The sequence below is a fragment of the Quercus lobata genome, chromosome 5, assembly GCF_001633185.2.
Source record: "Quercus lobata isolate SW786 chromosome 5, ValleyOak3.0 Primary Assembly, whole genome shotgun sequence".
In the NCBI taxonomy this organism is placed as follows: domain Eukaryota; kingdom Viridiplantae; phylum Streptophyta; class Magnoliopsida; order Fagales; family Fagaceae; genus Quercus; species Quercus lobata.
The window spans coordinates 23,236,616-23,263,592 of NC_044908.1; the positions used below are offsets into that span (position 1 = coordinate 23,236,616).

Below are 26,977 nucleotides of genomic sequence, written 5' to 3' on the forward strand. Positions count from 1 at the left end.
TGTTCAATTTATTTTCTATTTTATGAAAATTAAGTGTCTAACGTACATAGTACTATATATATATATATATATATATATATATATATATATATATCACAAGTAATTGCACTACCTTCAAAGTTCTCTTATTAGAAAAATCCTAGAGTAAAAATCCTGGATGTTGGAGACAAACAGATTCTGGTCTTTGAGCTTTAAGTCATGTGTGTCAGTCATAACCCATAAGCATGCAAAGAGCCGTTTTTTTTGGACCAAAAGTTCTGCGGTTTATATACAATGTCCGAAGACCTTTTTTTCTTTTTATTTTTATAACACATTGTTCGAAGAGACGAAGACTTGTCTCTCTCTGTCCCTAAAAGAAGAAACCCCAACGAAACATATCCATGATTTGGACTGGACCCTGCCAAATTCAATTATACAACCAATTGCGTCCTTCTAGGCTTCTAGCGTCTCGTCAAAAATGTGCTTATTTGAAAGTACATGGCTTTTCTTTTTTCCAAGTATATTCTCATATCCTACTGTATAATATTCGGTTTTGAAGTATATGGGTAGTTAAGTGCACACGAAAACTCCTATTTTTCATTTAACCAAAAAATATGTTTTAAATAAGAGAATGCGGCATAAATGAAAAAAAAAAATAATAATAAGGGTAAAGATAGAATAAAATAAATAAGAATTTTTTTTTTTTTTTGCTTAATTTTCTTTTATCTGTCTTTTGTGAAACCTTGGGGTTGGGACAGATTGTGGTCTTTGTGCGATAAGTCTTGTGTCATTCTTAACTTATAAAAGCATGCAAAGAGCGTTTGAAGTGGTGTCAGTCAAAACACCACTTCACTTACATTCAGCAAGAAAAATGAAGAAGGCATGTGGTCCATTTAAACCATTTGATTCTTCAACGTTCCAAAAGTCGTCTATCTCTATCCCTAATGAAAGCATGAGAACCATACGAAACATCCATGATTTTGACAAATTCAAAACAAGTTCTCTTGTAAGTGGCGTAGGGATTGGGTTGGGACTTGGGAGGGTGCTGCAAAAGGTAAACATGCGGATTCGTTTATATGCAACAAAAGATGTGTTTGGATACCGCTTAATTTGCTGAAAGCTGAAAATACTAGTACTGTAGCAAAATAATTTTTAAATATGTGAATAGTGCTGTGAAACCCATTTTTAATAAAAATTTTGATAAAAAAAGAGATTTGTGGGTCCCATGAACAGTGCACAGGACCCACTGGAAAAGATAGAAACATGCTTAAAAAAAAAAAAAAAATCGCTGATGCAGACGCTATAATCAGTATCCAAACGATCATTAAAAGTGAAAAGTCAATTTGTATAGAAAAAATTAAAACTTGAACATTAAATATGAGAGTATGCGATGGGCAGAATTAAAACATTCACATCAATTTGTGTATAATAAAAAAATATTTAAATTTAAATATTTTTGTTTAAAAATGATCCACATCAATCTGTGTATAATTGTGTAAATCTACAAATTTGTTATAGTAATCATATAAATTTAAAAATATATTATTCTTTATGCATCTCGAGGATGAAGGAAGAGAGTAGGTAATAGTTGTTATTTGTAAAGAAAGAGAAAAAATTTAGAAAATCAAGAAAAATTGATGTCTATCAAGGATGATGGTTATTCTTTCTTTATATATCTCGAGGATAAAGGAAGAAAGTGGATAGTGGTTATTGTATACGAAGAAAGAGAAACAATTTAAAAAATCAAGAAAAATAACATTGTAATAAAATGTAATGTAAAACAGATAATTTGATATGGAGTGTTTTAAAAAATGAATATAAAAAATAGAAAAAGTAGATTCTTATTGTTAGGATCATATTTTCTATGTATTGGTTTATTATTGGACAAAATGTACTTTACTTGTAATTGAGAAGATCTAAGTTAGGTATAACATCTAAAGAAGTATGTTGTCCAAACATAACAAGTGATATTATTAAAGATATGAAGATTGATCCAAGAAACAAGTGAAGAAAATCAATTTAAGCAATTCTCGATATTAGGCTCGACACTAGCATCTATCAAGAATTAATGGTGAAACTTGACACACGCTCAATTTATCGAGACTTATGATTTCAGAAATCTCATATTTGAAATTCGACCGATGATGACTTGGATGATTAGGATTTCTCTCTCTACAATCCTAGACCATATAAAAAAACTTATTTTAAAGTCATCAAAGACACATAAACTCAATTAGAGAATTCATATACTCTGTGAAAAGTTACTGTGTTTTGTGCACCTTAGGGTTTTGTAACCAAGTACTTCCAAACCTTCAACATGTTTGAAGTGAATAATTTTGCAGCCAACAACAATCAATCAGTTGTTTGGAGTTAGTCACGTATTGGGATCTGTGCAAAGGAAGAAGTCTTTACAAGATCAAGTCCAATTGGAGATTGTAGTAAAAGTTTAACTGTAGGTTGATATTTTGGGATAGGCCAAGGTAGTGATAAGATTCCTTATACTTGTAACCACTTGATTATTAATTAGTAGATTCTTAAGAGTGATGACTTAAAATTCACTTGGTAGGATTTTTTCCTTACGAGAGGTTTTTCCCATTCAACAACAAATCACTGTATCATTTAATTTTCACTGCATATTAGTTTATTTGGTGATTTGTTGGTACTTCCATGATTTTCATATAGTTTAACCTAATTAATCAACTTAGTTAATTGAATTAATTAACAAAGGTCAATTTATAACTCAACACTTATGCTCAAATAAACAAAAAAACAAATACTCTTGGGTGAAAGGATGCACCAAATTGTTTAAAATTTCAAGAAAGAAAAATACTCATAAAATGGAAATAAAATTTTAGATATATTATAGAGAAAATTAAAATGTTTAACATATTCTAGATACAACATATTCTAGTCTTGAGCTTTAAGTCATTTGTCAGTTCTAACTCCAAAAAGCATGCAAAGAGCCGTTTGTTTTAGGCCAAAAGTGATGTGGTTCATTTAAGCCATTTGAATGTTCAATGAATCAATGTTCGAAGAGTCGTCTCTCTCTCTGTCCCTAGTGAAAAGCATGAACCCCATCCATGATTTGGACTTTGGAGTGGACCCTCAATTATGCAATCAAATATACTTATTTGAATGTTTCAGATACTACATGGTTTTTTATTCCCCAAGTAGGATTTGGATCAGTACAATTACCCCCATCTTCTTCACATATATATATATATATATATTTTTTTTAATTTTCCCTTTTTAGCTTTCATCTTTTACCCTTTTTTTCTCAACTTTTGAATCCTAGTCATTTACAACTATTGCGTCAAGTATTGTATCTTATCTCAATCCTCCCAAGTATGCTCTCATATCCTGTAGTATAATATTCAGTTCTGAACAATATTATTTCTAGGTTTTAAATAAGAGAAGGTGCATATTCTCAAAAAATAAATAAATAAATGCTAAATTATAAATTACATCCCTAAAGTTTCAAGAGTTTGTATTTTAAACTCTAAAATTTTAAAATTTGGATTTTATCTCCTGAAGTTTAGGTGTGTTTGGATTTAATACCTTGAAATTTATGAGTTTAAATTTTACACCCTAAAATTTAGGAGTATTTCGATTTTTTATCCTAAAATTTTAGAATTTGAATTTTATCTCCTAAAGTTCTAGAATTTAGATTTTACCCCATGAAGTTCTATTCCATTTCATTAGTAGCCCCCTGTCCATACTTTCCGTTTAGTGCCACATAAACTTGCCACACACATGTTTTATTTATTGAATAACATGATTCCACATCATTACAACACATTCTGATTTCATGTTTTCGTTCTAGTTTATTTCACAAATTTGGATGATTCTCAACCATATCAAGATAAAACTTAGGGCAGTTATAAACTAGTTAAAAATAATAATCAACTGAATAGATATTATCTATTTGTATCATGTCCTCAACGAATTAACCCCATAACTTTCTACCAAGGTTTTCAGTAATCAGCTAGATTATCAAACCTACAGATCAAAGTTATGCATATATGGTACAGATCAAAGTCTTTTTTTTTTTTTTTTTTTTGATAATTTGTACTACATCAATTATAAATAACAAATTAATGTGATAAGTTCAACATGAAGTAGTCTTACCTTTGTATTCAAGGAAGTATACTCTCCATGCATTCAAAGCCAATTTCAAAACTTGGCACTGTGGTCCAAATCTTACACTCGGTGCCATCTTTTTTTTTTTTTTTTTTTTTTTTTTTTTTTTTTTTTAAGAGAGTTTTAACTTATAGCATCTGCTCCTGATAATAGTTTTTATCATTAGATCAAGACATTAATCGATTTTTGGTGTGGGGGGAAATTGAGCCCCATATCCCTTATTCAATCATTAAAAATTTTACCAGTTGAATTAATTGAAACCTACCAGTCTGTGCCATCCCTTTTTGACTTTGATTTGAATAAATGAACATCTATGCTAGCTAATAAATGTTTTGTTTAGTTCAGTTTATTTTTTTTCATCAATAAGGTAGATTGTAGTTCTATTAATTTTTTCATCGATAAAGATTGAATTTTATCACAACAAAAAATGGATGTTCCAACTCTATACTAAAAGAGAAGTGTTTCGTCCACAACATTTTCACAACAAATCCAAGTTAGCAAGTTATTACAGGTTTTTAATTTAAAGTCATTATTGAAATTATTTTTTTGTCTACTAGTAACAGTAAGTCAACAATTAACAACTTGCCACAAAATTTGTTGTAAAATATTGTGAAAATGTTGTGGACATAGCATTTCTTTATTATTATTATTATTATTATTATTATTATTATTTTCTATTTTTGATGTGTGCGTTGTTTCAAGGTAGTTTAAAAAAGGTGTAACTCTTGTAAAGTTATACTAGGTATAACTTGAACCCATATATATGTGTGTGTGTGTAATCTATTTTTATGTTTCTTTGCTTCAGGTCTGAAGCCCTATCAATTACGTAATCTAGCTTATCAATATGTAACTTAAGGCCCGTTTGGATTGAGGGGTGAAGGGAAGGAGAATGGAGGAGAGTAAAGTAGAGTTGACTAAAAATATGCTAATATTGGGTCAATTCTACTCTACTATACGTACTCTACTCATCCTCCCTCCACCTCAATCTAAACAAACCATTAATGTTGCATATGCACTATGCAACAATGAAACTTGTGTATGTAACATTATAATTTTTTTATTATATATATTTCAACATTTTTCTACCTTTTTGGCTGATACACTTTTTAATGTTCTCATTGACAACTAGAGGCTTAAGTCATTAGGGATACAAAATAAGGTGTTTATATATAGTTAGCCATGTGGGCCAAATCACATTAAAACTTTGATTTATGTCTCTCTTTGTGTCTACTTTCTCAAAAATTGACGTCAAAATTTCATCTTAAATTTGAGGGGTATGTTATAAATATTTATATAGGTTTATTGTGCAAACCTAACTAGTGGTACACCTTAAGATTAGTACCTGAATATTTTAGGACAAAGCTATTTCATTTAAAATTTTCTAAAGGGTCAGGCTATTTGTTGTGGGTAAAATTGACTGGTTAAGCTTAATTGTTGTTAGCTTTACTATAGGTAATTTTGTTGTTGGGCTAACTTTTTTGGGCTTATATATATTTTTTAGATTTTAGATCTATAAATTTTTTATGGCCTTTAAAAGGAGGAAAATGCTAAAAATACAATATTTTTTGTTTTTACAAATTACCGATGTGGTGAGTGGTTACTGGTAAGTTAAAATGTGATGTAAGTGGTTGGCCTAGATGTGAACCAAAAAGAATTTATTATCTCAGTAGTTTGTAAAAATTTTGTAGAAAATTTTGTGACTATAGCATTACTCGTAAAAGAATCGATGATATTATTAAGGAAGGCAAAGTGTAATTTTATAGAACAAAACTGCAAAACTTAGTACATATGTAATACTAATATTTAAAAAAGAAATTAGGAGTGGTCATTACCCCCTAACGTCCAACTATGCCTCAATCCCTGATTGTAAAAATGGTTATATTTCAAAGGGAATGCTACCAAAGAAAAAAAAAACATTGTATGATGCATAATACCCATAACAAAAGAAATCATATGAGAATTGCTCTAGTCGCTTCCTGAACCAAAGGCTAATGACTAAAGGGTAACTAATATCTTTAAATTTGTTTTAGTCCTTTTATATGCCATAATTTGCTAGAAAACTCCAACTAGTTATTGCCATTACTTCCATATACCTTCTTTAATCCTAATAGTTTAATGCTCTAGATATATCCAATCATCAACCAATAAAATTGAGACATAATTATGATATCAAATATTTTTTATCACAAGTGCTAATGTATCATTCTATGTAGATTTGAGAGACAATTTTCTTGGCCCTTTGATTGATCATACAACAACAATCATATTTCAAAGGGGAAACCACTAAAACTAAACATTCTACTAGGTATGTGAATTTTTTTTTGAATGGGCCAATTAATAGATTTGTAGGTAGGGGTGTGCATGGATTAGATTGGGTCGGGTTGAGATGATTTTTTGACCCAACTGACCATGGTGGGTTAAAAAAAATCCAACCCAACCCATCACAGGGGTACAACCAAACCCAACCCAACTCACATGGATCAAGTTGGGTCGGGTTGAACCCATGGGTTGGACAGTTTTTTTTTTTATTACAATTATTATTAACTTGAGCTAAAAAATATATATATCCCACTACCACCTGATTTGATAAATAAAATATTCATAAACTAGTATTCTAACTTAGTCATAAACAAAACATATCTAATTGAGTTGATAAACAAAATACACATGAACTAGTATCCCAACTCAGTTATAAACAAATAGGAGTGGTCTGGGAGAGTGGGAGTGGGAGGCGGCAGAGAGAGAAATAAGATTGTTAGGGTTTGTAAGGTAATTGAGTTTTAGATAGGACGAGTTAAATAAGAGAAAACATTATTAATTATATAATATATTTCTAAATATATATAATTTAAAATTTAAATATATAGGTGAGTCGGGTTGGGTTAGGTAGGTTTGTGATTGTTATGACCCACACCAAACCTAACCTGCTATTAAAGAAATTTTCATGACCCAACCCAACCCACCAACCACTAAAAACCGACCCAACCCAGTGGGGTCGGTTGGATTGGGTTAGTTCAGTTTTGGTGGGTTGCCTACACACCCCTATTTGTAGGGGCACAGCTTGTTTTTACCCCTTTGCAAATTAATTAATTAGTCAAATTACATGCAATAGCGTGGTAGCATAAACAAATCACCAAATAACTAAATGCAGTGGAAAATAAATTTGACACAAGTGATTTGTTTACGAATGGGGAAAACTACCGAGGCAAAAATCCATCTGGTGAATTTAAGGTCTCTACTCCCAAAAATCCACTATTATCAATCATAAGCGGTTACAAGTAGAAGGAATCTTACCAAACCTTTTAGCCCATCCTGAAATATCAACTTACAGTTGAACCTTTACTCCAGTACTCAATTGGACTTATATTGTAGCATGCACGGATCCCAGTACGTGACTAACCAATAATGCACGAATCCCAGTACATGACTAATCAATGATGCACAAATCCCAGTACATGACTAACCAATAATGCACAGATCCCAATACGTGACTAACTCACCAACTTGAAGAAGATTGTTGGTTGCAAAGTTCTTCAGTTCATCAACCGTGAAGATTAGGAAGCTCTTTGGTCACAAAACCCTTGGCAGAAAGACTCAGTAACTTCTTTAAAGAGAATGATGAACTAAGGCACTATCTACATGTATTATTCTTGCATCACCCCTGTGACGGCCCTTAAAATAATCTTTATATAAAGATAAGGTTGTGAGAAAAGAAACCCTACACAAATACTTAAGGATATGCGTGTAACCAGATCTAAAAAACCTAATTTCGTAATTCTCGATAGATACAACTTGTGTCAAGCTTCAACATTAAATCTCGATAAAAAGGATTTTGTTGAGATTTCTGTCGAGCTTTAATGAACAACACTCCCTTCACTTGTTCCTTGGTCAAATTTGCATGACATCAATTCTTAACTTGAACATTTGTTTCTTGAAGTACTAAACCCATCCTAGATCTACCCAATTACAAATAAAGTGCATTTTGTCAAAAGATTAGCCAATTATATCAAATATGTCCCTAACAATCTCTCCCTTTGCAAATCCGTGACAAAACCACAACAAACAAATGAATCATGAAAGAAGTCTTAATCACTTAACTCATAACCACTTGTTGAATTACAAAATAAACTCTTGAAAAACTTTGCAAGAAAAGAGTTCTTTCACAACCTATTTTTCTGAAACACTTAAACAAAACTCATTAAGGCATCATGTGTGAAACAGAAATAAAGATTGCGTTCATAAGGAAACATGTGTATAAATGATAGAAAATAAACAACACATATAGAGAAAGGTGAAGAAAAACAGACATCATCATCATATATATGAAAATAAAGTACAATGTATGCCATAAATGGTCACAAGACCGGTATACAAGAAGCTAATGCAAAAAGAAGAAAAGAAAATTACTTGTAAACCTCACTACATCCCTCAAAAAGATATACACTCCCATTATCCAGTCAATGAGAGGTCGTCATCTCGTCATCACCAAGAGAGCTAGCATCATCCTCATCATCACTAGCATCATCGTCCTCATCAGTCGAGGCCTTTGGAGAAGGAGAGGGAGACGAAGCAAAGCCACCGATGCGAGCTTGTCTGCGGGCAATGTGACTGACTCGGGTGTTCATCTAACACATCTCAGCTGTGAGATAGTCAAGACGAGCATCCATCCGCTACAGCTGTGCCATGATGGCATCAAGAGTCACACCAGCTGCCGAGGAAGAAGGAGCAAAGGTGGAAGGAGCTGAAAAAGAAGGTGGAATAGCAGAAGCTGTAGAATCATCCGTCTCCATATGTGGCCGCTTCGGTCAAAGTTAAGCCTCGCTCTGCTGTACAAAACTAGAGCTGATGGCACCCATGGTGGTGAAGAAAGGAAAGGAAGGAATGGAAATGTGAAAGTGTGTGAGGATACGCATGATAGCCAAAGGGAAGATGAGCTTATCACGTGTAGTGATATCCAAGTACACATCTAGAATAGATGTGATGAAGTAAGAAGGAAAGTCAATGGAGAGGTCCTCTAAAAGAGACAAAAGAAAACAAGCACAAGGCTCAGTAATGGAGTTATAGTGAGACAATGGAGTAAGAGTAAAAGTTATCACCATGTTAAGGAACCTCAAGCCTTTGGAAAATCTCGAGCATGGGGTGTTTAGCTTACCACCCCATGTGGAAGGAGTTTCACAAAAGTGAGAGAGAAGCTCGTCTCTAGACACTATTCGAAGATGCTCACAGTTAGGGTAGTTAGGATGCGTTACCTAAGAACGTGTAATACCTCAAATATAAGATTCGGGTAACTATGATACATGTGCCTCTAAATGTAGTAGCATACTGAGGTATAGAGGTATCAATGCCGTGTATATTGGAGTAAATCTCTTGTATAAACATGACAGGACACCTCAAGGATCTCTCAAGTAGAGATTCCCAGCCCTAAGTCCGAATGACAATAGGAAGAGGAGTGTCGATAAAATCCGACAGGATAACTTGGCGTTCTAGATGAACGCCACATTTCTAGAAGTTTTCCAAGAAGTCCTTTCAAGCTTTCTCATCTCGGAATCAAATGTGGAGGGGGGTGGAAGAATCAAAAGCAGAAGACTCAAAACCTTAAAGAGGATTCTGAGTCAGAATGGATTTACGTGCTTTGGGTGCCATGGTGCAGTCTATCCAAGAGAGAGAGAGAGAGAATAGAACACATCGCAACTCAAAATAGGAATGAAAAAATATAACGTATGCATGAAGAATGCATGAACATGTGACGTGCAAAATTTAAAAGCATCATGGGTAAAAACCCAATCCAAACCTACCAGCACTCAATCAACAAAAATCAATCACATATCTAAAATGCATGAAACATTGTTATAATGCAATGAGAATTCAATGCATGAGCATATAACATCAAATCAACATAACCCAACCCAAAAATTTCACAAAATTCTCAAAAAGCCCAAATTTTTTCAAAAACCTGAAACCTAGGTCTAAAATGCATGAATGCATGAAAATGAAGGGATTTAGGATGCTTACATAGTGATTGAGGCTTAATCTAAGCCCAAAAATTGAGTGGGTGAGGAGATTTGAGTGAGAAATGGAGATATGGGGCGAGAAAGAAAGGTTTTCTGTCAAGAGAGAATGAGAAAAGTGAATCTGAAATCTCACCTCTACCTTAAATATAAAATGCAGCTCGATGGATCGAAGATTCTATCGAGGATCTGTCAAGCACTAAATCTCAATGGAAATGAATTTGTTGAGGTCCTGTCGAGGATCTGTCGACGGCAAAACTCACCTCGATGGATCGAAAAACTGTTGAGAAGCTATTAGGTAGACAGAAAGCTCAGAATTTTGGCTCGATGGATCAAAGAAGCTGTCGAGAATCTATCGAGAAGAAACCCAAAAATCTTGATCGATCGAGAATCTGTCGAGATCTATCGAGAAAAGAGAAAGAAGGCTTGATAAAAAGGGAATTTGTCGAGGATCTGTTGAGAAGCTATTGAGGTTGAAGTAAAGAAGTTTTTTTCAAGAAGGGAAAAACAGAAAGAGGTGAATGCAACAAGTAAGCTACTCAAACAAAGATCCAATCAGCATGTTAAGCTCTTAAAACATCTCTCAACATATAAGCATAGCATCCATAGATCCAAAAACACACACACACACACTAAACAAGTCTAACCAATTTTATATTTCAAAAACAAGTTAAGAAAGTTTAGTGAGCATATATTAACACATGCATTCCTTGTGATAACTAAATCACATTGTACTTGCACATGTATGTAACAAAGAGTTTTGCATGTTGTGTGTGAAACATAGCAAGAGTGCATAAATGTCTCACATTATGAAGATTTTAGACTAGAGAGAATCAAATACACTCACACACAATCATAACTGCTTGATAAGGACTATCACCTTAGAGGTACATACTATAACTCTCACATTTCTTAGAAACACGCTTGCAATTATTTTTAAAAGCATTTTGATTCTTTTTGCTTTTATTTTTCTTTGCATTTATTTTTCTTTGGATATTTTATTTTTGAACATATCATGCATGGGCATATAAGAGAAAGAAGAAATAACCAATTATGTAAGCCAAAACATCACAATTTTGCTATGCCGAAGCACACAGGTGTTATACATGATTGGCGGGTTTTGGTAGTGAGATGATTATCTATGCCTTTCTCTTAGGATTTTCTATTCCTTCCCGTCAAAAAGAATGATATGAGTATGAGATATAAGAGACAATCTTAATCGTACTGAACCCAAACATGAGCCACAAAACTCACTTGCTTAGTTGTGCATTGAGATGTTCATCTAAGCTACAAGAGATACAAACTTTAAAAAACTTTGTTTCAATAGCCATCTAAGGTACATAAGTACCAATATACACAAACACACACTATTTTTTGTATTTTTCTGATTTTTCTTTTTTTTTTTTATGAAAAAAAAAATAAAGCAAAAACTAAAAATCAACCAAACAAAAACATAAAGAAACACACAAAGCATAAAACTAGACTAACTCAAAAGCTAGAAAGCAAAACAAACAAGTAATACATAAACATAAAGGGGGAGAGAGAGAAAAAGTGACTGAATCACTTTGAGTCTTTTTCCTTCCACACCTTGGAAGGACCCTTCCTTTGTGCGAACCTTTGATCCTAAGGAGAGGGGGAAGATCTCCAAGAGGACCCAAAGATGGTGAGATTTGACCTTGACGACCAGATGATAACACACTGTTGCTCTGTTGAGTGGCTAACCACTTATAGCAATTTGGACGAGTGTGTCCCAAAACTCCACAGTGATGACAGAAATGCGACTTCTTTTGTTGAGACTTTTTGTTGTTTTCCTTCTTAGTCCTAGGGTTTCTAGTCTCTTTCTTTTCAATTTTAAAGGGTGCTCCTAGAATAGATTTGTCTTTATCTATATTCTCACTAGCTATTTCAGTTTTAGATTCATTATTCTCAGAATTAACATTATTAGCAGGTGAGACAAACACAATTGTACTAGTGGAGGCAATATTAGGAGAAGAGAAATCATACCCCAAACTGGTTTTGTCATAAGCAGCTTTCTGAAAACTCAGCATCTCATTGAATTTTACACTAGAAGTCCTCTCCAATGGAGCTCTAACCTGGCACAGTTTTGCCTCGAGCTTCTTGGTCCTTTCAGCCAAGAAATTGTTCTCAAATCTTAGTGCTCCAATGGTTTGATTAGCTTCATCAACCTTGGTAGAGAGCTCCTCTCAATCTAATTCCACATCACTCAGCTTCTTGGTGGCCAGCCTATACAGTTTCTCATGCTTCTCGGAAATCTTGTACAACTTAGCATAGGCTGCATGGATGTTATCTTGATCGTCCATTTTCTCAAATTTGGATTCCACCAAGTCCTCTTCTTCATCCACTTCTTCTATGATCCCCTCAGTAGGATCCATTGTGGCAGTAAAAACACTCAAGATTCCCTCGTCATCACTGTCATCTGACTCAATCTCAAGCTCGGTATCACTCAAGGTAGCAGCAAGAGCCTTGCCTTTTCCAATCGACTTGAGATATGTTGGACACTCTTGTTTCATATGTCCAAAACATTGGCATCCGAAGCACTTTGGTCTGGAAGGAATAGTGTATTGACCGCCATCCTTAGCATCCTTCTTCCTTCTGTCTTGAATTTTGAATTAAGCAGAACTGGATTGCTTACAATTTTTGTCAAAACCTTTCACATTGGAATTCTTCATGAACTTCTTGAACTGCCTAGTGATGTAAGACTTCATCATGGAATCTTCATCACCTAAAGACTCATCAATCTCATTACTCTTAGCCTTTAGTACCATACTCTTACCTTTGGTTCCTTTCCCAAGTCTAGTCAAACCCAATTCATAGGTTTGCAAGTTGCCAATCAACTCCGTCAAAGGAATGGAGTCATGTCCTTCGATTCTTCAATCACTGTTATCTTGGCTTGAAATCTCTCAAGAAGAGATCTGGGCACCTTTCTCACAACCTTGGGTTCAGGAATAGTTTCCTTAAAATTAAAGGCTGAGTTGACTATGTCCTTGAGTTTGGCATAGAACTCATTGAATGACTCATCCTTGTCCATCTTGATCTCCTCAAAGTTTGTAGTAAATCCTTTAAAGCTTGGAATTTTTAACGGCCTTAGTTCCTTCATAGGTCGTCTGAAGAATGGTTCATACTTCTTTTGCAGTTTCAGTTGAGAATATTTTCTTAAACTCCTCATTCATGACCGCACTGAAAATGGCATTCAATGCTCTACTGTCGAAGTTTGTTGCTTTGATCTTTACATCATCTCAATCAGTCGGCGCTTCCTTTGACTTAATCTAGCCAATCTTCATAGCTTGCCACACTTTCTCATCTAAAGACTGCAAGAAAGCTCTCATATGTACTTTTCAGTATGCATAGTTAGTATCATCAAATAAAGGAGGTATAATAAGAGACTATCCTCTATCCATGACAAACAGGGGTCAATGGATCACACAGCAAAGATTAAAACCTAATCAGAGTGTGTCTGCTTTGATACCACTTGCTGGGTTAAAATAAATTTACCCCTTTGCAAATTAATTACTTACCCAATTTAATTAATTAGTCAAATTACATGCAATAGTGTTGTAGCACAAACAAATCACCGAATAACTAAATACAGTTGAAAATAAATTTGACACAGGTGATTTGTTTACGAATGGGAAAAACCATCAAGGCAAAACCCCATCAGGTGAATTTAAGGTCACCACTCCCAAAAATCCACTATTATCAATCACAAGCGATTACAAGTATAAAAAATCTTACCAAACTCTTTGGCCTATCCTGAAATACCAACCTACAGTTGAACCCTTACCCCAATACCAAATTAGACTTGTATTGTAGCGGCAATCTCTCTGTTCAATGCATGAATTCCAGTATGTGACTAACTCACCAACTTAAAGAAGATTGTTGGCTATAAAGTTCTTCAGTTCATCAACAGTGAACATCAAGAAACTCCTTGACACAAAACCCTTAATGTAAAGATGTAGTAGCTTCTTTAGAGAGAATGATGAACTAGGGCACTATCTGCGTGTATTATTCTTGCACAGGTGATTTGTTTACGAATGGGGAAAACCACTGAGGCAAAACCTCATCGAGTGAATTTAAGGTTACCATTCCCGAAAATCCACTATTATCAATCACAAGCGATTACAAGTATAAAAAATCTTACCAAACCCTTTGGCCTATCCTGAAATACCAACTTACAGTTGAACCCTTACCTCAATACCCAATTGGACTTGTATTGTAGCGGCAATCTCTCTGTTCAATGTACGAATCCCAGTACGTGATTAGCTCACTAACTTGAAGAAGATTGTTGGCTTTAAAGTTCTTCAGTTCATCAACAGTGAAGATTAAGAAGCTTTTTGACACAAAACCCTTAGTGTAAAGACGCAGTAGCTTCTTTAGAAAGAATGATGAACTAGGGCACTATTTGCATGTATTATTCTTGCATCACCCCTGTGACGGCCTTTAAAATAATCCTTATATATGTCTAGGATTGTGAGAAAAGAAACCCTATACAAATACTTAAGGATATACGTGTAATTAGATCTAAAAAACCTGATTTCATAATTCTTGACAGATACAGCTTGTGTCGAGCTTTTGTCGAGCTTCAGCATTAAATCTCGATAGAAAGGATTTTGTCAAGACTTCTATCAAGCTTTAATGAACATCACTTCCTTCACTTGTTTCTTGGTCAAATTTGCATGGTTTCAATACTTAACTTGAACACTTATTTCTTGAAGTACTAAACTCATCCTAGATCTACCCAATTACAAATAAAATGCATTTTGTTAAAGGATTAACCAATTACATCAAATATGTCCCTAACATACTATATAGGAGTTTCAAAAGCTTTGTGTGTGTGCCTTCGCCCTAATGAGGCATGAGCCAGCCGCATGGCAGGGCTGGGCCTCCTTGCTAGCTCATTTTCCACAAGCTTCTAGTTCATTCTGGTCCTATTTCTCCCTTTCTCTGTCCTATCTTTTAGTGGCTATTTGAGTGCCTTTCTGAACTCGAATTTTTGTGTTCTTATAGACATCAGAAAGGTCTTGTAGTCTAATTTTCAAAGGTACATGCTTTATTCCATTCAAAACAGTGGTCGTGAAGATATTCTAGCAGGAAGAATGGTGGTTATGTGCAGAAATTTGAAAGGATGACCTTTTTCCTATAAATTGCATGTAATATCTTTGAATCCCGAGATGATATTGTCAAGCCGTTTTTTTGATGACATAGATAATTGATCATAACTCATGAAAGTTCCAACTTTTTGCATCATTCATGGTTAGAACTAAACAATGTTTAGTGCAAAGACACCCCAAAAACAACAGCTTTTTTCTCGAAAAATGGATTTGGTGCAATTTGTTCTAACTTTGTGAACTTACTTTATGGTCTTGCGTCTTCGTGATCTCTGTTTTGGCCAAGGAAGGTGTCGTTGCAAAGGTTGTGATTCCTATTTTCTAAATATGCTTCTCTATTGTACAGATTCTCGAGTTGGAGGTTTGGAAAAAAGGTCATGATCCTGCATAAAGTTTCCACTTTAATATATTTGGTAAATTCTTTTTATTCAAGTGGAGTTTTTGTCGTCAATTACACCAAATTGAAGTTCATCATGAAGCCTTTCTAAAGACTCCTCTTTTTGGCTAATTAGGGGCCGTTTGAATATAATTTAATCGAGATTAAACAAGAATCAAACTTTGCAAAACTGAAATTCTTTTTATCAAAGATTCAGTATTTTATAATATCTTATTCATTTCAACATCGATTTGGGATTGTGAACTACCATTTTAAAGAAAATTTCATGATTTTTAACATGAGCACAAATTCATTACAATGGGATGGTTGGACTTTTGGTCAAAACCTAATTAGGCCTTGATCAGGGTTGGTCAAAATTAGATAATTGACTTTAAATGGTGGATTAGGTTAAAACAAGGTGGAATTCAGGTATCATATGAATTTTGGACTAATTTGATTGTCGACCAACTTGGTCAGGCTTAATCAAACTTAAAATAGTATTTTGAGCTCTTAAAGCATCAAAATGATTTACTAACGTCTGATCAAGGCAAATTATATTATTTCAAGTAATTCCTTATTTTTCTATATTAAAAATGCATTTTTGACTTTTTAGAACTTAAATTGGTATTTTAACATACAAATTGAAGCTAACAAAATACAGTACCCACATATCAAATATGCCTTTGTTAGCACTGTGGTAAATTAATTCCTTGTAGCACCCACTGGAACCCTGATGGTTGGCTTTACCTATCACACATGAACTAGGACACTTTTGCCCAAAATTAATTAATTAAATTACAAAAGCTTCAATAATTCTTCTAATTGCTTTCAACAAGAAGAAAGAAACTGCAATTAGGTATAGGCATATACTCCTCATTAAAAATTCTAATAAACCATTAAACATACTACTAGAAGCTTGTTTAGTCCCAAACGGCTATAGCCTCATTAAATATGCATGCATGCATATATACTATATTCATACATATATAGTGAACATATTTTACTATTTATCTAGCTTCCATTACGGAATGTGACATTATTCATACATAAATCGATGGAAATTGATGACTCATGCGTGCGAAAAAAACCAACATTTATATGTGTCTATACTTGATGTACTTTGTAACTGGTGCAATTTATTATATCAGAGTTTTATGGAAGTAAAATTGATGATGTTGACTACACATGCGCGTAAAGAACTAATGGCTAAAAAGCTCGATATGAGCAAGGCCTATGACAGAGTCGAATGGGTGTACTTGGAGGCAATGATGAGAAAGATGGGGTTTCGTGAGAAGTGGATTTCCTTAATAATGATGTGTGTAAGCACAATGTCCTATTTGGTGTTGATCAACGTGGAGCCAAAAGAAAAGATAATCCCATCAAGGGGGCTTCGCCAAGGCGATCCAATATCCCCCTACTTGTTTTTGCTGTGTGTGGAAGGCCTATTGACAATGCTAAAAAAGGAGGAAAGGGAAGGGTACATAAAGGGGATTGCAGCCAGTAGGGGAGCTCCAAGTATTTCCCACTTGTTGTTTGCTGATGATAGTATCGTATTTTGCAGAGCTATAGTTGATGAATGTGACAAGGTAGTCAAAGTACTTGAAGACTACGTAGCGGATTCGGGGCAAAAACTTAATAAGGATAAGACCTCCCTCTACTTCAGCAAAAACACAAGTAGGGAGACTAAGGAGTACGTTAAGGAGAAATTTGGGGCGAGAATTGTTCAGCACCAGGAAAAGTATTTGGGGCTACCACCGCTTGTGGGGAAAGGGAAAAGAAAGGCTTTCAATCAAATTAAGGACCAAGTTGGGAGGAAGATAGCTGGTTGGAAGGGTAAGCTCCTTTCGCACGCTGGTAGAGAGATTCTTATTAAGGCGGTTGCTTAAGCAATGCCTACTTATATGATGAGTTGCTTTAAAATCCTCGACACTTTGTGTAAGGAATTGAATTCCATGATGAGCAATTTCTGGTGGGGCCAAAAGGAGAAGGAGAGGAAAATGGCATGGGTATCATGGGAAAAGTTGTGCGCCGCTAAGACGGAAGGAGGAATGGGGTTTATGGACCTAAAAGCATTTAATCTAGCTTCTTGCTAAATAGGGATGGAGAATCCAACAAAACCCAAGTTCTTTGGTTCATAGAGTACTCAAGGCGAAATACTTTCCGAAGTGCATGTTTAAAGAGGCAGAGTTGGGGAGGAGGCCTTCCTATGTGTGGAGAAGCATCTTAGCAGCAAGAAAGGTGGTTGAGAGAGGATCTAGGTGGTGTATTGGCAATGGGGAGAGTGTCCAAATATGGAAAGATAGGTGGATCCCTAACCCGGATTCTTTCAAAGTTATTAGCCCAGTTGGTGCCCATTCGGGGATGGAAAGAGTATCAAGTCTTCTGGACACAGAGAGGAGGGGATGGGATGTGGAAAGGGTCAGAAACACTTTCCTCCCTCATGAGGCAGAGGTGATACTAAGCATACCCATTAGTGCTGGTTTTCCCGCGGACTCCATTTTATGGGCAGGGACTCCGAATGGGAAATTCACAGTGAAGAGTGCATATAAGATAGCCCAAAAGGTACTGAAAGAGAACTTGAGGCGGGCCGAAGAAGGAGGTAGTTCTGATAATTCCGGGATGAAAGCTATCTAGAAGACTGTGTGGCGACTGAACTGTCCAAATAAGAGTAAACACTTGCTGTAGAGAGCTTGTAAAAATATACTTCACACTAAACTAAGGCTGAAGGCACGCGGAGTTGGAGAGGATGATAGGTGTGATATGTGTGGGCTTGGAGAGTCATCGGGGCATGCACTTTCGAACTGTCAGTTTGCGGAGGAAGTTTGGAGCTGTACAAAAATTAAACTTCCTTGTTTTCGAGACCCCCCAGGTGAGTTTATTGATATTGTTTGGGCGATCAACGATAACTATGGTGAGGTGAATTGGGAATTATTTGCTATCACTGCCTGGAGTCTTTGGAATAATAGGAACAATGTGAGACACGGGGGACAGTGTAAAAGCCATGAAGTGATTGCCAGGGAGGCCGTAGAGTACTGGAAAGAAGTGCAGACTACAAGCCCGACCCAAGAAAAAACCCCTGCACCTGATGAACACCCTTGGGCTCCCCCTAAACAGGGGTGGTATAAGGTTAACACAGACGGAGCAATCTTTGAGGACATAAAGTGTTGTGGTATAGGGGTGGTCATTAGAAATGAGAGGGGTCAATTAATGGAGGCTATGAGCAAGAATGTGGAACTGCCTTTGGGTGTGCTGGAAATCGAAGCCAAAGCTGTAGAGGAAGGAGTCTTGCTAGCATGGTATCTTGGGCTTAAAGAGATAATTATAGAAACTGATGCTCAACAGGTGGCTTTTTCTCTGAGGAGCCATTGTGTGTCACCGAGTTCTATTAGGAAAATTATTGAAGGAATCATGCTGGGTCTGAGATGCTTCAAAGCATGGGAGGTGTCCCATACCCGTAGGAGTGGCAATTGTGCTGCTCACATCATGGCTAGACAAGCCAAGTTTTTGAATGAGTGTAATATCTGGGTAGAGGAGACTCCGCCTATGATAGCTGACCAAATTCAATCTGATGTATCTCACTGTATTTTGAACTCAAATTAATGAAAGTTTGACAATGATGTTTATCAAAAAAAAGAAAGAAAAAGCGAATAGATGGACTTTGAATTAGGGTCTGTTTGTAGTAGTTAGTGCTCTATCTCACTCAATCTTGCCTACAAAACTATTGGATTGAATGTTGTTTTGCAAGTTAGTAATGCATGCATATCTGAAGAAGCTTAGCAATACCTTCAATCATGTGGTGCAAAAAAAAACATTGTGACTAACTTGACATAAATATGGCCAGCCAAAGCGTTTTTGTTTTTGTGGAACATGTTACTATCTAAATTACATGGTCATCATTTCTTTTTCTAATTTATAAAACACATGGAAGGAAACTTTTGTTGTGGTTTAACAGAAAAACTAAAACAGACAAGCAAATGGCGAAAACTAAAACAGAACATATTAAATCGGCATCAAGAACTCATTCAAATCACTCAAAAACAAAATCTCAGGCACAAATCAAAACTGAAACAGTAGCTTCATTGTGGCTTAACAGAAAAACTAAAACAGACAAGCAAATGGCAAAAACTAAAACAGAACATATTAAATCAGCATCAAGAACTCATTCAAATCACTCAAAAACAAAATCTCAGGCACAAATCAAAACTGAAACAGTAGCTTCATTTTTTTTAGGGGAGAAAAAAAAACTTGGAACACACACCTTACGAATTCTGTAATTCTTCTCCCATGATAATTGGGCTACTTGTCATCCTCCTTCCTCCGGGTGCAAATCCCTAATGAAGAATTGCAGACTGACATGTTGCTTTGCATGGAGCCTTTTTTTAGCAGAAACTAAAATCAAAACTTTTTCCCTTCCAATTGAGAGAAAGAGAAAACCTCCGATCATCTGATGTTTTAGGAGTTGAGGCAACTAACGTGCGTAAAGAATTAGATAAATGAAGAGTCATTCAGTTCGATCGGAAAGGGAAGAGCCGAGAGAAAGAGTGTGTGGGCATTATGTTATAGGGTAAACTTTAGAATCTGTCAAGCAAATCTGTTATATATGCTCTTCCAAGACAATTAATTCCATACGTAATTTGAATATGATAGCTATTGTGTAGTCCTTACATCAATTTAGATACATGAAACAAAATTGGACTTCAATTTCAAATTCTAATTGAACACCTAGAAGGATAATTATGGTGTGATCCCTACATAAATGCAAACACATAACGCAAAATTGGACTCTAATTTAGAATTCTAATTAGACTTTCTTTGAGTTTTGCCTATGTATAGAAATAGAAAGAGAGAGAGAAAGAGAATACAACCACATAGTATACGGGTAATTATTGAGTACTCCCAAAGTACTATAAATGCATACTCTTCCCTCTTACATAATTGTGAATCCCACTAATCAAATTTAATTAATGGGACCCACAGTCATGTGAGAATGGGGAGTATGTATTTAAAGTACTCCCAAAGTATTCAATAATTTTCTGTAGTATACTTTCACTTACATAATAACGATTAATAAATCCAACTAATTTAATTCATAATGAAATTTATTGTTCATACAAAATTGACTAATTGAGAAACAACCTTTAAAAGGGTTACAATCAAAATCGAAAATTCAGTCCTTTATTATTATTATTATTATTATTATTATTATTTTGGTATAAAATATGCACGCTCCTATAATATTGAATTCCTAGCTATGGTTCCAGGAATAGCGTATGCAATATCCTTAACCATCTACGTTGTCTTGCACAGAGAGAGAGCTATAACTTTGAGTTAGGGGGGTGGTTTTACTATTGGTTATGTGTGACGGTTTCAACCTATAACTCTACTACTACTTAATTGTTGAGGATTTTTTTTTTTTTTTTTGGTAAGAACAAAATTATTTTTGTTTAGAAGTTTTTAAAAGGGTATGGTTGTTTATTTTGGATAAAATTGGTTGATTGGGCTTAATTTTTTCTTTAGTTTTACTATTGGTAATTTTTGTCGTTGAGCTAATTTTTTTTTTTTTTTTGGCTATATTTTGTTTTAGATTTTAGATCTATAAATTTTTTTATGGTCACTAAAATGAGGAAAATGCTAGAGTTACAAACTTTTTTTATTAATTTCTGAGATAATAAGTGGTTATTACTAAGTAAAAAAATGATGTAAGTAGTGAGCCCATATACAAACCAATAAGAATTTGCTACCCAAATTGTTTGTAAAAAAGTTTGTGAGTATAACATTACTCTTAAAATAATCAATGATATTGTTTAAAGGGAGTAAAATATAATTTTCTAAAATTAGTACACACACACACACACACACACATATATATATATATATATATATATTTAAAAAAATTAGGGGGGGGGGGGGGCATTGCTCCTCCTAGTCCAACAGTGGCTCTGTCCTTGGTCCCACAAGCAAAGAAACAAAAGCACCTTTGCACTATTCATCTTTTTTTTCTTTTTTTTTAAATTATGTATCAAGACGCATTAAATGAGTAGCACATGCTTTGCAAATTGTGATATATGGGTCGTCATTAGGAATAGGGGGGCTCGAGTTATAATGCAAAGCATGAAATGGCATGTGTATAATAGGTTCCCCAAAGAAGGGAAAAAAATTCACCAAATGGAAGAGAATAGATGCTATTGAAGGTAGAGTTTGTTGTATTATAGCAATTATTGTATCAAATATGTCTAGTTAGTTAACTTCAAGGTAAGTTCAATCAATTGAAACACCTCGTTGAACCCAGATGGTTAGCTTTACCTATCACAACTGAGCTAGAACAACTTGGCTAAAAATTAAATCAGTTAGTACTATGTTTGGAAGTTTGGAGGGAGAGGAGAGTAGTGGGGAGGAGAATAGAGGGGAGTAGTTATCCTCCACCTTATTTGGATGTTTTTAAAATTAAGTAAGGGGGAGGGGAATAATTAACATTTCTTCATAGTTTGTAATTTTGTTAATACGGTAAGGGTAAATTTTGTAATTTATTTGGTCAAATATTTCTATGCTCTACTCTCCCTCCAAATCACTCCAATTTGGGGGAATTGAAAATGAGGGGTTAGAAGTAGTTAGAACCCCTCCAAATCCCTCCCCCTCCTCCCTTAAAAAACATCTAAATAAGGTAATTTAACTTACTCTTCCTCCCTCTACTCTACTCCCCTTTACTCCCCATCTATCCAAAGAGGCTATAAGTCTCACGTGAATCAATGATTCTTCTCATTGCTTATAACAAGAAGAAAGATAATTGTGATCAAGAATATATATATTTGCAATTATCAAGGCTTCTAATAAAAACATTAGAAACAGGGATACATCTTGACTAGTCATAATCGAGAATAGCCCTTATCAGTTATCACATAGGCATATATATACATACTTTTTTCTTCTTCTTTTTTTTGAGATGGCATATATATACATACTATATTCTAGTATTTATCTAGGTTTCATCACAGAAACTGTGACATTATTTACGGAACAACTTTCTGGCTTAATTTCAGAAACAGGATTCTCTTCCACAAATGTGTTAATAAAAAAAATAGGTTGCGTTGGAGGAGATAGTTGAAGAGTTTCATTTGAAAGCATAGAAACAACATTCATCATGGTCGGTCTATCTGTTGCTTGGTCTTGCACGCATAAGAGACCAACATGAATGCATCTTGATACTTCATATAGACTGCATGAGTCATCTAATATTGTTGGGTCAATTAGCTCCAAATCCTTACCTTCATTCCATAATTTCCATGCCTGATACAAGTCCAGTTATACAAACATTATTAACTATTACATTCAAATTCCATGTATACAAATTAAGAAAGGTCAAATGAAAAACTTACATAATCTATAAGGTTGAGTGGATGATCAGAATGATAACGACTATTATTTTTCTTGCCGCTCACAATTTCTAATAATAGAACTCCAAAGCTGAATACGTCAGTTTTTATTGAAACAATACCATTCATGGCATACTCTGGGGACATATAACCACTGAAATAACAATTAACCAATGAGATTTAGTGTATAAACAAGCACATACATGCTCACAAATAGAGTAAATTAGATTGCACTTGCTTGAAATGCAATGAATACTTACTATGTTCCAACAACTCTATTTGTGTTTTCTTCTGATTCTTTCAATCCAAATATTCTAGCTAACCCAAAATCGGATATTTTTGGATTCATCTCTTCATCAAGCAAAATGTTGCTAGCTTTTAAGTCTCGGTGAACAATTCTTAGTCTTGAATATTTGTGGAGATAAACAAGTCCTTGAGCAATGCCTTCAATAATATTGAAGCGTGTTTTCCAATTTAATATGTACTTTTTAGTAGGATCTGACTCATTTTACAAAAATAAAAAAATAAAAAATAAGCAAGAAAATGATAAGTATTGATTGAGTCTATACAATATAAAAAGGAATATATATCATCACATAACCAAATTTTCCTAGTAATGGACATATGTCTTACCAAATAGGAAGATGTCTAAGCTTTTGTTGGGCATGTACTCATAGATTAGCATATTTTCTTCTTCTTGAATGCAAAATCCTAAAAGTCTTACAAGATTAGTGTGTTGGAGTTTGGCAATGAGAATAACTTCATTCTTGAATTCTAACAATCCTTGTCCAGAACTTTTTGAAAGTCTCTTTATTGCTATTTCTCGTCCATCAGGTAATTTTCCCTGAAAGTATATCACATTAGTCATATTTTACTCTCATTATCTTAATTCAATATGTACTTTCATTTTTTAACTTTCTAGAAAGTTTCTAGCTATCCTTTGGGCTTACTCAAAGTGCTAATTCATTGATCAGATTAATTGGATTAACTAGACTAACTTAGATTAACTAGAGTAAGTCTTGAGTTCAAATTTTATTCCAAAAACAAAAAGAAAAGGAGAGAGAATTAGGTTAAGATAGGTCTTAGATTCAAATGGCTATCATAAAGAAATCCACAAGTATAAAAGTACAACAAAGTTTACAACATTTGTCACAATTGCAAAAATGGCCGGTTGTGATTGTTGTACAATAAAAATAATGCTGGTGAAGACCCCAATAATAAAAATGATGTTGCGCCAATCAAAATCTATCATCTCACCAAACAGTAAAATTTGTTATATTTATACTTTTTAGTAATGTTGTAAAGAAATGAATAGAGAATTGACAGGCCTTACCTTATAAACTGGTCCAAAACCACCCTCTCCTAATTTATTTTCGGTTGAGAAATTACTTGTAGCAATTGTAATGCTTTCAAAGCTAAAGACATGCAACTCATGGCTAGTTTGCCCATCATTGTTTTGATTGTTCACGTTGTTATGTACGGTGGAAGGTATTGCATTACCTCCGAGTTCTTGTATGAGCATATTTTGTTTCCTTTTTCTCTCCCCTAATTAACATAAATGCAAAGTATTAATTGAAAGTTTGTTACTACTTGATCATCAGCAATATATCTAACAAAATCTATAGCGAAAGCATTGATTACCTTCCGCTACGCGTTTTTTATTTATTTTTGCATAGCATAAGGAGAAGAACAAGGTGATAATGACTCCTCCTACTGCCACAATGAGCCATATCCACCACCTATTTGGCTTTGCTGCATTGACAGACAACTTTGCTGCATTGACAAACAAATTTTTACCATTCTACTAACAATAGTATTTTTGTTTGTTTTTCTTCTTCTAATCATTTACCATTCATTAAGATGCATGTACTGTTTGTGCTTTATTAAGATTGAATGAATATATTGCATTAAGCTTAAAGTGAATTACAAGCTCTGTTTGTTTATATAGCTAGTAAGTTAATAACAGAGTTGGACGGAAAATAATTACAAACTAGCAACGGTTATAACAACCTACATGAGTCATGAATCCACTATAAGATTATTCCTATGCTACCTGCCGTTTGTATTTAAATTTACAAAACGACATGTCATATAAGTTCTCTTAATAAGCGTTGACATATTGAGCCTTTAAATCTTCTGAGATCCTCTTCCCTCTGTTTTTTTTTTTTTTTTTTTTTTTTTTTTTTTTTTTTTTTAAGCAAGGACTAGGACTCTATGTTTGTTATTATATTACGACACCTTTTGTTTTAATTTATTCCGCAAATATGGATGATTCTCAAGCCTCTCGAGATAAAACTTACGGCAATTGATCTACTAGTTAAAAACTCAATAGAGTTGATTTTATCTGTTTTCTACAAAGGTCTTTAGTAAGCATCTAGATTTTCAAACCTACACATCAAAGTCATGCATATATCTTATGTTCTTAGCACATGTTCTACATCAATTAAAAGCAATATATGTGATAAATTCAGCATGAATTAGTTTTACCTTCGTATTCGAGGAAGTATACTTTTGATGCATTCAAAGCCATTTTAAAATTTGGCGTGGTGGTCCAAACCTTACAGCCGGTGCCATCTTCCTTTGAAGGCTCAAAGGCAACACAAGAACAAATTGTCACGCATTTGTCTTCACAATCCATATGGGTCAGGTTGTCATCCTTATGAAACTCGTATTCATCATCATCCACGAAGTAACCTGAACGTTCAGCAAATGTAATATCATGGCTCCTGCACCCCGGAAGCTTTTTCTTCACACATCCTTGATCATCTGAAGCGAGGGAAGGAAAACTACATTGAACAAGCAACCTTTCACCTACATAAAGCTTTCCCAAGTAATCTATCCTTAACCGTGGGAACGTTTTGATGTCTTTATTTGCCGAATAGTTGAAGTATGTTTCATTCTCATTCGATATCTTTGAAAAGGCGTAAGAGGAACCTCTTTGATCTTGTAAAGTGAAACCATTTATTGGCTTGTGCTGGTAACCCTCATCTTGCGAAAACCCACCTGTCCAATACTCGTCCTCGTGCTGCATGATGTTGAACTCATTTCCAGGTATAGAGTCCTCGTTCATGCCAAAAGTAAAGGCCCCTGTGTCAGGTACCACGTCACTTCTCCATGATTTTAGAGACCAAGTTTGTCCACTTTTTTTGTTGAATCCCAGTTTCATTCCTGGCAGAAGTGTATCAGTGGGATAGTCAAAGCTTTGCCACAATTCCCTCTTCACAGTTCCATCTGAATTCAGCTCATGTAGTACAAAGTTACCAGTATCAAGTAGAACAGCACTACAATTACTTGCTTCTTGTCCTGTATGTAGTGAAATAGAAGGATCCATTTTCAAACTCCCATAGTCATCAATAATAAGACTTACAGAATTGCCAAACAGTGGAGCATTTGGATTGGCAACCCACACTACATTCGTGAGGGAGTCACCATCGTACCATATTCCTAAGTAGGAATTGTTACTTGTAAGGTTGAAGAATCCTAATCTAAATTTTCCACCAGCTGAAACTAATTCATCTCCATCTTTGAGCTCCTGTCGTTGCACTAATGTGTTTCGCTGCTCAGAAGAAGATAGACCCAGGAAGAGTAGCAGACATAAAAAATTGGGGATAAATTTTCGTGCTATGCTTGCCATGAAAGACAGCCTCTGATTCTTTTTGGTAATTAGCTATGCTGCAGAAATGTGTTTGTTCACTGTGTACACAATGACGGTAATTAAAGAAAAGGTTTGGGAGGCTTCATTTGCGAATGGTACGTATGTGGTTCATATTCTTCTAATAAAGTATGGTAAGGTCATAGTCCCGGTACAAATCAGCCGCCTATTGTTTGATCTTTCAACTTATTAAAGGATTGGTCGGGTTCAACTACTGCTAGGCTGTCTCATGCGCTTGAGAGGGCCCTCAAATTTTAACCGATCAATAAATTTAGAATGCCAAAAATTTTCACAAAAGTTTTTTCTCCGACTGTTCCAAATTGTCG

At 34.8% G+C, this 26,977-nt stretch overlaps 2 protein-coding genes across 2 annotated transcripts; one reads left to right on the forward strand and one right to left on the reverse strand.

Moving 5' to 3' along the window:
• Nucleotides 1–18,389: 18,389 nt before the first annotated feature.
• Nucleotides 18,390–19,229, forward strand: LOC115990203. Its single transcript, XM_031114049.1, has one exon. It carries the CDS (start codon nt 18,390–18,392, stop codon nt 19,227–19,229), a length of 840 nt encoding a protein of 279 aa, XP_030969909.1.
• A 3,216-nt stretch (nt 19,230–22,445) lies between these two features.
• LOC115989687 (G-type lectin S-receptor-like serine/threonine-protein kinase CES101) lies at nt 22,446–26,720 on the reverse strand. Its single transcript, XM_031113499.1, has 7 exons — nt 25,487–26,720; nt 24,641–24,772; nt 24,333–24,544; nt 23,633–23,843; nt 23,260–23,497; nt 23,003–23,153; nt 22,446–22,913 (listed from the first exon to the last, which is right to left on the reverse strand). Exons 1-7 carry the CDS (start codon nt 26,631–26,633, stop codon nt 22,602–22,604), a joined length of 2,403 nt encoding a protein of 800 aa, XP_030969359.1. The 5' UTR covers nt 26,634–26,720; the 3' UTR covers nt 22,446–22,601.
• Between the last annotated feature and the right edge of the window lie 257 nt (nt 26,721–26,977).